Raw genomic sequence first — 12,842 nt, 5'->3', positions numbered from 1 at the left:
TGGAAGGCAACAAACCCTTTTATGAATCATATGTACGCAAATGCTGGTTTCATCAAAAGAGCATTTTACTAACCATTGGATGATTCAGTAGCTGATGTTTCCTTGGGAGTTTTGTCTTCAAATGATGGAGGTGTTTGTACATGCTCTGAGACTTGATATTTTGCTTGAACATTTAAAGCCACAGACCTATATTCAAATCCATGTCCTCTAAGTGGCCTTTGAAGTTGAAGCCTCTGATATATCCAAAATTTCAAGCCACAGAAATGACGGATGAGACTCACAGGACTATGGTGGACATAGGACCTGGGCAACTTTGCAAAGGAACACTTTTGTACAGCCTGCATTCATTTAAGTGTGAAGAAGTAGATTTTATTTGCTTATCCAAAAATGAAAAGAAATATAAGACATAACGAATGAGATGGGTGCAATAATATAAGTACATCCTTCCATGAAAAGAGTTCCTCAATGATAGCAAGCAAAATTTTGAAGATCAATCATATTGGCTCAAAAGTCCTTGAAAATCTTTCCAGACCTTCTGAAGTCTTTGTATCAGCTTATGCAGATACTGTTATATTTTAGCCTAGAATCCCCAATTAGGGCTTGGAAACAAGATGAACCTTTCAGCGCTTGGCTTGGGTTTGAACTCGTAAAATAGGCCTAGCAACTTGAACATGAACAACCGGTGTTCATCTAATCTCAGCATGTATAGGATCATTTAGCAGTAATAAATATATTTTAGATGTATTTCACATCACATAATAGAGTGTAGTACAAACGGTTGGAGTGTTTGGCTTGCAATCAATATGTTTGGAATTCAATTCTATCGATTATAGCTCAAAACAACTTCTAGTGTTTTTCAATTTTCTTAAAATGAACCAGCTCGAGCTGAGCTCAATTCTGGGTTCACTTCAAGCTACAAATGGTGTAGACCTGCCTTGTGCTAGTAAAACATTAGCACGTTCCATGAAGTGAAAAAATCACACAAGTACAGAGAACCTCGATATAATCAGTGTTCTTGTCACAACACAGCTGTTTTAAGCAGCATTTGAGTTTTACATCCAAGCGCACAGACTTAAATTCTCGCTCACAATTTCCCTCTGGTGACCATGCTTGAAAAAGCTAAAGACAATCACCATAACTGAAAAGAGTAAACAAGAAGATTTGTATTGCTCGAAAAAAGCAACTCGCTCTTTGTTGTATTTGCATTGACAAAAGGTCACATCAATGGAAGTTCACCACTTCTGCTTTCAAAATAAAATGTCATCTAATAACCACCAAATCTCTCACATCCATAATTTCTATGTTTTTTTCCAAGAAAAAAAAAGATCTCAATGTCATCTTAAAAATATATTAAAACACCATTGCAAAGAAAAGGTATTCTTGTCTTTGTATCTACAAATTTCAGGCTACTGCTGAAGTCGCATACTTCACTGAAACGAAAACCGATATCGCCGCACAGACATATTAATGACTAAATCACAACAACAATAATCAGCGAGGCAAATGCACTCATTTACAGCTGCACTGTCTATAAACTCCGGATTGAATCCAAGCTCCAATGCTGCCACATAATTTGGTTAAAACAACCAATTCTATGCTCATGTGGGTGTGTAGACTTTTCATTTTCATGAACATTTATGTTTCTAACATCCCACCACCAATCTCCTATTATCTTTGCTTTAATATTTTAATAGTGAAATAGTACTGTTACCTCTGTATTTTTTATGCCTAATAATCGAATAGCATTCAGAGCCTGCAGTGTTTGAATTTTGCAGTAAATATCAAAATCTCCACCGGATTCAACGGATGCAACCAAGAATGACTAATCAAAATCAAATCAAAACCCAAAAGAAGCAAAGAAATGAACTGACATCAACCGATTCCTTTGGATTAACTCAGTTCATTCTTCATACCTACAATCCCATAGCTATAATTCGATGATCGATCACATTCCATAGAGAGAGAGAAGGGGGAGGGATACCGGGAAGGAGGTGTGGGCGGCCGATGTCTGAGATTTACGGCGGGCTGAGAAGGCGGAGGTGGTCGGAATCGGAGGTTCCGGCGAGAGTTTGCAGAGAGTTGGGAGTGGGGCCGCCATGGACGTCGCGGTCGTTGCGTGTCGGTGGCAGAATGCGCCAAAAGCTGAAGTTCAAGGCGGCTGTCTCAAAACTGGAACAGGATGGATAATTACTTTGAGTGAAATTCCGATTATACCCTCAACTTCCCTCTTTCTTTGCAGAGAGTAGCTGGTATTCCCACTCGTTTCCGTGGGTGGATCTTGGATTCTGGACAAGGGTCTCAGACTGATATTTTGAAAATATTGTGCGATTTTTAACGTGACATTTACAAGAATGCCAAAAAAGTATGTATTTTTCTTTTCCCTAAAAAGAAAAATACCAAAAAGCATGTGATGTTTTTCAAAACTTATTTGGAACATGCCGGTTCGCCATCTTTCATATTGTGATACAATACCATGTCTTAAAGAAAACAAAATCTAAAAAATTATCAAGATTTTCTAGAGAAAACCAGATTTTAATATTGCCTGCTCTGACCTGAGGACACACTCACGACAGGTATGGTTATAATAATATTTTGAATAATAAATATATGTTTGTATATCAAAATATATTTTTAATAGATTAAAAATTAAGAAAAAAAATCCATCTCCTTGTGTCACTTTAAAAAAAAGTTGTGATCTAGTGTCTTTAACTTGTTAGATATTTGGTAGATTTTTTCTTAGATCGTTGGGACCGAAACTTGGAGGTGTGCAACAAAGGCACTGTATTGAAAGAGATAGTTGCCCCACGAGAACTTAGCTCGAGTGCAGTAGGGTTAAACACAACCTCGCTTGTGTGATACAATCAAGTCTGCACCTCTCATGCAATACTAACCTCTCTTGGCACTGAGTAGGTTAGTCACCACAACATAGTTACTCTGAATAGCTTCACAGGAAGAGAGAGAAGGAGAGAGACTCGAAAAGAAGCAAAAACTTAAAAAAGTTAACTCATTTTCTTGATTTTTTTCATATATATATATATATATATATATATATATATATATATATATATATATATATATATATATATATATATATATATATATATATTACTCTGAATAGCTTCACAGGTAGAGAGAGACTCGAAAAGAAGCAAAAACTTAAAAAAGTTAACTCATTTTCTTGATTTTTTTCACACACACACACACACACACACACACACACACACACACACACATATATATATATATATATATATATATATATATATATATATATATATATATATATATATATATATATATCAAACCAAGTGGTGTAAGGTAACTCGCCCATCTTAGGCAGCCAACGACCTGACATGGACGTCACATGTCATAGCGCTCCATCATTGTCGGCCACTGTTCAAACATGGATGCCACGTGTCGCTGCTACTGTCCCATCATGGGTGGACACTACTACAACATGGGTTTCACGTGTCACTAACCTCTCAATGTGCTTACATGTAGAGGTTGTCCAAAAAGGATAGGTGTCACCTCCTAAAAAAGTCATAAAAGACCTTTTAAAACCTTTTAAAGGTCAAGGTTAAGGTCAAAGCTAGGACCAGAATCGGGTCCAAGTTCGAGTTCAAATCCAAATATTTAATATTCAAAGTTCATTGAATAAGCATTTGAGAAGCCCAAGATCTAATGCCCTTGAAGGCTTTGCCCTCTAAGGCAACCCTTTTCATTTTAAATTATGAAGTTTTCCAACAATGATCAATACGAGACAAAACATTTTTCATAAAATGGGCTTTTCTCAAATAACTAGTAATAAGAAATGATTATTTTGCCAAAAAACCTTGGTTAAGGTTATATTTTGAGCCAAATAACAACAATCTCCCATATGGGTCAAAATATAGGATAGAAAGAAAGAGTGAAGTTGTTCATGAAAGTCATATGCTTAAATGAATGTACCTTTCGGTTTAAACCTACACTTAGTGTTAACAAGATTTAGACAGTCTTATAAACTAAATAGCTAACAACTTTGAACTTAGTCTCTAATATGGACTTATTAGGCCTATTCATACACATACTTCTTTTAGATAACTATATGTGTTATCAAATATATAAATGTTGCATTTATTAAGAGTCCTATGCAGTATCTCACTTCATGAGTGCTCTAGAGACGACCTTCATCTCATAGAAGGTGATCCACACTTTTATACTCATATAAATAAGTCTGCCAAAGGTGGAACCTATTTCAAACACCTTAGTCAATCTGACCTACATATATCATTAAAAGCCAAGAGACTTATCCTTATATCACATGTTTTTTGAGCACTTACATCAGAATGAGACTTGAAGATACTCTCTATCTTCATATATTCCTTTGTGTTCTCCCAATTACTCTAGTTGTTCTTTTCATTGAACCAAGAACTTAGTTGACCCAAGTCACTCGGTTGGGTTTCTATCATGGGTAATCTTTTTAGTGGGTTCTAATTACATTCTCATATGTATTTTTAACGATTTTACGCAAAAAGCCTTTCATAAGTGGATCTGCCAAATTTTGATAAGGTTTCACATATTTCACTGAAATTACTCCTTACTTGAGTAAATTATTCAGTGTTGTGCTTTAGACCAATATATCTAGATTTTTAATTGTATATATTGCTCCCTACTTTATATATATTAGCTTGGCTATCACAGTGAATAGCCACAGGAGGCAAGGGTTTGCTACTCAATGGTGTAAAGACCGCAAATTTTTTGTATTTATTCTAGTATTTTATGAAAATTCATCGACCATAAATAAATCGATGAACTTTTGGATGTTAAAAAGGTTTAGAGCTTAATCAAATGCATTATGAATATGAATCTTGGTAGAAAATCCACACAGATTGACATCCATAAAACTCAATTTTGAGGGTACTTTTGACACTCGAGCGATTCACTGAATCTCTGAGTTTATTATATTTGTATCTAGTATAGATCTGAGCTTACAGATCATATAATAAGGACTCAGATCCATTTAGTGGACCCGATCCAATTTCAGAGTATTTTAGAAAGAACAAAACTCTAGGGAGATCTGGAGCACTCAAAACCATTATGACCTATGTTTGGTTCCATGAAGTGGATCCAACCTCGAATCAACTTGTGTCCAAGGAGATCCATATTAATTTAGAGTCTAAAATTGGATCCAGATATGGAGATTCATGCTAAAAACATGTGATAACCTAATTATAATATATATATACATCAAAACTATTGCACAAATGTGTATGTTTTGATCCAAGATCCAAACAAGACAAAAATGGGTCTCACATTAAATACTTAGAGTTTGAGTTCTTTCAGACCCAAAGCAATTAAAAACACAAACACCCATACACAAGTTGGTATCAAAATCCAATCGTGATCTGATCCAACTACACACCATTTCTTAAAATTTCTTCATTAAAGTTGTTTTTGATTTGGACCTTTGAAAGATTCAACTCCAAAAATGCAATATTTGCTTTTTGGATATATATATAGAGAGAGAGAGAATAGAGGATTGAGTTGCCCAACCCAAAACTAGTCTCTTACCCAAATCATTGGGTTGGATTCAGGTTGGATCTAATCACATCCAAGCAGGGATGTCGACGTCCCCTCTCGTCTCCCCTATTTAAAACCCCTAGGGGTTTTCATTTATTTTTAACCCCTTCTTTCTCTGAACTCTGCAGGTTATATGTTCCCCCCCAAAACACGCAGGTGTGTGTTCTCGGGTCTGAATGAGAGCCATGTATGTAAGCACGTGGGGTGCATTTTCCCATGTGTGTCTGCATCACTTAGCATTGGAGTCCAGTTTGTTTGCAAAGACTTAATTACCCTTTCCTGCTGTTAACGCCATGAAATGACATTTTGAGTAAAGGACAAAAATGTCCTCCCGTCAGGAGAGAGAAAGGGTTAAAATCATCATCGTTTTTGCCTTAAGGAGTAAACGATTTTGCTTTAACAAGCTCTCCTCGCAATATGTCGCCCTAAACGTTATGGCTCACCCTTTGACGATGCACCATCTACTATAACAGGAGCTCCCTTTGACGTTGTTTGCAGCTGCTGGAGCACCCCTTTTCGTCATCTACTGTCGTCGGAGCACTGTTGCCACCATCGACTGCATCTACCTTCTAGGTGTTTCTCCTCCACTATCGGATTAGCAAAACTTGTGTTCTTTGAGTGAGTTTTGTATAAGGTTTCGTTATGTAAACAAATTGATTTTCGTTATGTAAATTTGTATGCTAAATCTTACAACTGGTTATACTATTCATGCTAAATAACACCTATTTTCATACTGAAACAAATCGATTTGTACCTATCCACTTTTTGGGCATAAAAAAAATTAACACAATTTGTTCTTATGAAGGCCAAATATTACAACGATATGTACTTATTAGGTCTAAATTTCTACAATGATTTGTAAGTTTTAATTTAACAATGATTTATACATTTAATGAAGTAGCGATTTGTTTGATGCAACGACGATTTATACATTTCAAGCAATAGCGATTTAGTCGATTTATTATTCATGATTTATACATTTAAAGCAGCCACGATTTATACATTTAATGCAGTAGCGATTTATGATTTACAACGATATGTACTTATGAAGGGTTCGATTTCTACAATGATTTGATGTTAAATTTATGTGTTATGCAGGTTAACAATGACTACAATTCGGAAGACAAGAAAGCCTTCGCCGTTGAAGGGGATGACTCTTGGAGAAATCATTCGCCAATTCAATATATATGAGGGTTATTTAAAGTACCAAAATATAATGAACATTGAGAATGAAAAAGACAAGAACAAATTGTTGGATATTTATTATGCGGAGCTTGATCCATCAGATATTGAAGATGAAAAGCAAACGAAGAAAGATGAAGGAGAACTAAGGATGAAGAAGAAGGAGGAGGATGAAAAGAAGGAAAAATAAAGGAAGAAGGAGGAGAATGAAAACTACGCGCACTTATGAGGCAAAAGGATTTCTTCCTACCGACCATGCAAAATTAAATCTACATGCACATCATTCTTCATGTTATCTGTCATGATCGTCAGTTGCATCGCACTATACTATGCATTGAGTTGTTATTTACTTTTCTAATAAAAGAAACGACTTAACGTTATTTACGATAGCAATTCACGTGACAATGATTTGATAACAACTATGATGCTGTGAAGCGATTTCAATTTTAATCGCTAAATAAATAGCGATTTGAATACGCAAATTGCCACCACAATCGTGCAACAATGTAAATGCCACACACACACATTTCAATATCATAATACAAATATCTTACGAATCGACACTAGCAAACACATAATATGTTACAAATCAATATACATATCATATAATATATTACAAATCGATACAATAATTCAACATAATAGCTTAAAAATCGATATTAATAAACAAAACAATATCTCTCAAATCGATAATATGTTACTACAACCGCGATTTGCGTTATACAAAAGCAAATTGTTGGGGCTGACATATACATCATTGCATAAATCACATAAATCATCAACCGGAATCCAGGTCTCACAAGGCATATCAATTTTTGACAACGAGCAAGATGTGGAATGACATTTACTGTTGAAGCCCAAACATTACAATGATATGTACTTATGAAGGGTGAGATTTCTACATTGATTTGAACCAGTGATTTGTACATTTAAAGCCTGAATGATTTATACGTTTGATGAAATAACGATTTATACTTGTTAACGATAGCGATTCACGTAACAACTATTTAATTACAGGTACGAAGCTTTGAAGCGATTTCCATAGAAATTGCTAAATGAGCAACGATTAGAACACGCAAATGGCCACCTCATGTCGCTACAATGTTAATTCTTCATGCACAATTTTCAATTACATACTACAATATGTAACAAATCGATACTAGAAAGCACTTAATATTTTACAAATCGATACATATATCTCGTAATATATTATTATACCTAACCCTATACCCTAAACCCTAAACCCTTAATATATTACTAAACCCTAAACCTTAAACCCTAAAACCTAGACCCTTAATATATTACTAAACTCTAAACCCTAAACCCTAAACCCTAAACCTAAACCCTTAATATCTTACTAAACCGTAACACTAAACCTTAAACCCTTAATATATTACTAAACCCTAAATCTTAAACCCTAACCCTGAAACCTAAACCGCAAACCCTTAATAACTTACTAAACTATAACGCTAAACCTTAAACCCTTAATATATTACTAAACCCTAAACCTTAAACCCTACACCCTAAACCCTAAACCTTAAAACCTAAACCCTCGATTTATATGTTGATTCTGTATATTGATTTATAAGTTGTCAACATGAATTTCTATATCGATTTGTATGATATTTGATCATCGATTTGCGTGATACTATGACAATATTTTTGTAACAAAGGCAAATCGACTAAACATTACAACGATTTTTAAGATATCAATAGGAATTGCCATATCGATTTAATATAATATTTTGATTCTTAATATCGATTTAAGATATTATTTTGATTCTAAATATCGATGTTTAAGATATCAATACAAATTTTCAAATTGATTTAAGATATTGTTTTGAATCTTAATATCGATTTCTATGTTGATTCTTAATATCGATTTACGATATTGTTTTGATTCTTTATATCGATTTAAGATATTGTTTTGATTCTAAATATCGATTTTTAAGATATCAATATGAATCTCCAAATCGATTTAAGATATTATTCTGAATCTTAATATTGATTTCTATGTTGATTCTTGATATTGATTTAAGATATTGTTTTGATTCTTAATATTGATTTCTATCCTGATTTTGTATATCGATTTATAAGCTATCAACAAAAATTTCTATATTGATTTGTGGCCGACAAAGACATCATTGCGTAAACTGCCTAAAATGTGAACCACTTAAAGGTATATATTATTTTATTATAAAATCTTTGGCGGGTCCCATAAGCATTAAACTCTTTTGCTATAAAAGGAGATCCTCGCAATATTATCCCATAAATGTTCCATAAAAAATCTAACACTTCATCTTCTTTTGCCAGAGCACTCTTTGCCATCTTGGTGAGTTTTTGTATTGTGCAGGTTACTAATGGCTTACATTCATAAGAGAAGAAACACTTCATCGTTAGAGGGAAAATCGCTTGACGAAATCATCAAATAATATGCTTTGTATAAGCAATTAGAAGCGTACTACAAAATAATGACGATTGAGAATGATAAAGAAAGGGAGCAATTGCTGGTAAAGTATAGAAAGGAGCCTAATTTGTCAGATATTGAAGATGATGATCCAACGAAGAATGATGAGGAAGAAGTACAGATGAAAAAGAAGAAGAAGAATGATGAAGAGAAGCAAAAGGAAAGGAAGGAAGCGGATAATGAAAAAAAGCAAAGGAAATCGAGGCAAAAGAAGGAAGAGGTGGACGATAAGGAAAAGTAAAGGAAGAATAAGGAGGAAGATAAGCGAAGGCAAAATGAGGAGTAGGAGGAGAGTGAAAGACAAAGGAAGAATAAAGAGGAGGAGGAAGAGAAGTGAAGGCAGAAGGAGGAGGAGGAGAGGGAAAAGCGAAAGAAGAATAAGGAGGAGGAAGAGAAGCGGAGGCAAAAGAAGGAGAAGGAGGATAAGAAAAAGCAAAGGCAGAATAAGAAGAAGAAGAAAGAGAAGCAAAGGCAATTGAAGAAGAGGAAGGAGGAGGAAGAGAAGCAAAGACAATTGAAAAAGGAGGAGGAAGAGAAGCAAAGACAATTAAAGAAGAAGGAAGAGAAAAAAAAGGAAGCAAATTCAGGATGAGAAAGAGAAGGAAAGGCAAAGGAAGGAGAATGAGGAAGAGGAAGAAGAAAAAGAAGAGAAGGAAATACAAATGAAGGAGAAGGAGGACGAGAAAGAGAAGGAAAGGCAAAGGAAGGAGGAGGAGGACGAGGAAGAGAAGGAAAGACGAAGGAAGGAGAAGGAGGACGAGGAAAAGAAGGAAAGACAAAGGAAGGAGAAGGAGGACGAGGAAAAGAAGGAAAGACAAAGGAAGCAGCAGGAGGAGGAAAAAAAGGAAAGGGAAAGAAAAAAGTAGAGGATGGACTCAAAAGAGAGAAGGAAGGAAGAAGTACAGAAGTAGAGGAGGGGAGGACATGAAGAGAAGAAAAGTGTGACAAAGGTACGTTAATCGCTACTGGATGTCGCGATGTACTGTTGTAGGTATTATTATGTATAGTAATTACTCTGTATAGCGTTTACTATGAATAGTGATTACTCTGTATACTGATTACTGTTATAGTGATTACTATGTATAGCGATTACTGTGATAGTGATTACTATATATAGCGATTAATTGCGATTTGATATTTTGTGTTACAGGCAGGTTAGAAGAGCAGCAAGTGAAAAGCTGAAAGGGCGGTGTCAGTGGCCTATAGTTTTGTCGTAGTACATAAAGTTGAGTGAATATCAGAAGGACCGATTACGAAAGATGCACTTCGGCGGCCTTCTGAACCAACATTATTTTAAAAATTACTGAAACACCATGACCCGCCTGGTCAATAAGTGGAACCATAAGACAAACATGTTCCAGTTTGGGGTTTTTGAGATGACCATGACCTTAGAAGATGTGGCACAGATTACGAGTCTCAAGTGCCATAGAAGTGTTGTCCTAACATGGGATTCAAACTATAACCCAAGGGACTATTGCACGACACTTCTAGGAATGCCGATGGAGGAATGACGTGAGTGCATTTTTGGTGGAGGCAATTCCTCAACGATGAAAGTTCATTTTTTCTATAATAAATGGGAAGGCCAGTCCACTGCATGTGCATCTGAAGCAATTGACCAAGAGTTGTGCGGCTTCCTTCTTTATTTTTTTGGACTTACTTTATTTTCTGATTGTTCTGGTTCGAAAATAAGTTACTTGTGGCTGCAGTTCCTGAAAGACTTAGATGAAGTCGACAACTGGGCATGGAGTGCTGTTATGCTTGCACACTTGTATAATCAACTTTACCGTGCGAGTAATGGTACGAAAACCGTTGGGAGATTTTGGTCATTTGTTCAGGTATTTGTTTATTAAATATTTAGTACTTGTAGACTAAGCTCGATAAAGGTTATAGTCTTACTAATATATTATTTTTGTAGGCCTAGACGTGGAAGCATATTATCGCCTTGTGTCCTCAGTGTGGCCCTACGGTTTGTGGTATTCCCAAGATTGGCCAGTGGGCTTTAGTAAATGTCAAGGAGGAAAATGCTCAGTTCATTTTAGATGAACTGCAATTAAATGAGGTAAATGGTTTTAAATCGTTGTAATGTTTAACATTCTTAAGTAATCATCGCTTTAGGATTTTTTTCTTCCTTAGTACAAATCGTTATCTCCTTAGCATCTAACTTTCATGAGCGTAAATCGTTGTAATGTTTAGCATTCTTAAGTAATCATTGCTTTAGAATTTTGTCTTCCTTAGTACAAATCGTTATATCCTTAACATCTAACTTTCATTAGCGTAAATCGTTATAATGTTTAGCATTCTTAAGTAATCATCGCTTTAGGATGTTGTCTTCCTTAGTACAAATCGTTATCTCCTTAGCATCTAACTTCATTATCGTAAATTGTTATAATGCTTAGCATTATTAAGTAATCATCGCTTTAAGATTTTGTCTTCCTTAGTACAAATCGTTATCTCTTTAGCATCTAACTTTTATTAGCATAAATTGTTATAATGTTTAGCATTCTTAAGTAATCATTACTTTAGGATTTTGTCTTCCTTAGTACAAATCGTTATCTCCTTAGCATATAACTTTCATTAGCATAAATTGTTATAATGTTTAACATTCTTAAGTAATCATCGCTTTAGGATTTTGTCTTCCTTAGTACAAATCGTTAGTGCATTCAATATTTTGCATGAATAATTATATCTATATCTAAACCACAATCTCGATTGTACAGGTTGTTTGGAGACCGTATGGAGATGGGGAGGGCAAGGACAAATATGTTGTTGATGTGGCTACGAGATTGCCTGTCTACGATATTTGACTCTTTAGCAAATATGAAGCTGAGTTGTAGCATGATAGTCGAGTACTCCTACAAGCTGGCTTGGGACAATCGGTACCAAAAGTGTCTGTGCTATTGAGAAGGAAGATGAATAGTGGTGGGGCCAGGAATGTAAATTGGCACGAACGCTTTAGGAAACAATTGGATAGCTAGAACAAAGGAGGTGTTCGTGCCATACCATATGATTATAAAGAACGATAATATGACCCCAACTATTTCAAACAATATTGGCAACCCATGCGTCTAAATCGACAGATTGAGGAGAAGCAACATGAAAGTAAGGACACACTTGTCCCCGATCCTGTCGTCTTCCAGCATAGACATAACATCCCTCATGTCCCTTTGGTACTTCTTGCGATTCCTTTTGTTGCAGTACACGATAAGGAGCAAACACTACTCCTAAAAGATAATGTATCGTCTGACAAAAGGTTAGCGATACTGAAGAGGGAGAATAAGGAGTTACGAAAGGATGTGCAGAAACATATGTGATTTGTGTATCCCAATAATTTTATGTTGTAATTCTATCATTCTTTATTGTAATTATATAATTCTTTCCTTAATAAGTGTAACATAGAAGTGACACTAAAAAATCGACAAGAATATATAAACTTAGGTTTGTAATTATATAATTCTTTCATGATTTATACTTACGTTTGCTAAATCGTATAGTAATCACTGGCTTAGGGTTTATTATGTATCATGATTCCTGTGATAGCGATTCCTCTGTATAGCGATTATGAAGTTACCATGATTTGTATTTACGTTTGCTAAATCATATAGCGATTACTAGTTTTGAGTTTATTATTTATAGT

At 35.1% G+C, this 12,842-nt stretch overlaps 1 protein-coding gene across 2 annotated transcripts in view; it reads right to left on the bottom strand.

The window, feature by feature from the left end:
• LOC149826752 (inactive glucose-6-phosphate 1-dehydrogenase 4, chloroplastic-like) overlaps nucleotides 1-2,135 on the bottom strand; it is a 107,850-nt gene extending 105,715 nt beyond the window's left edge. For both annotated transcript variants that reach the window (XM_090018961.1, XM_090018962.1), the window contains exons 1-2: nucleotides 1,982-2,135; nucleotides 74-338 (exon numbers count right to left, since the gene is read on the bottom strand). In XM_090018961.1, the coding sequence (XP_089875087.1) occupies nucleotides 74-338; nucleotides 1,982-2,098 (382 nt within the window). In that variant the 5' untranslated portion in view covers nucleotides 2,099-2,135. The remainder of the gene's footprint in view (nucleotides 1-73; nucleotides 339-1,981) is intronic.
• Between the last annotated feature and the right edge of the window lie 10,707 nt (nucleotides 2,136-12,842).

The sequence above is a fragment of the Nuphar pumila genome, chromosome 10 (genome assembly GCF_984573655.1).
Source record: "Nuphar pumila chromosome 10, dmNupPumi1.hap1.1, whole genome shotgun sequence".
Taxonomy (NCBI): domain Eukaryota; kingdom Viridiplantae; phylum Streptophyta; class Magnoliopsida; order Nymphaeales; family Nymphaeaceae; genus Nuphar; species Nuphar pumila.
The sequence above is the reverse complement of the archived record's forward strand: the minus strand, read 5'-3'. Positions and strand labels throughout refer to the sequence as shown.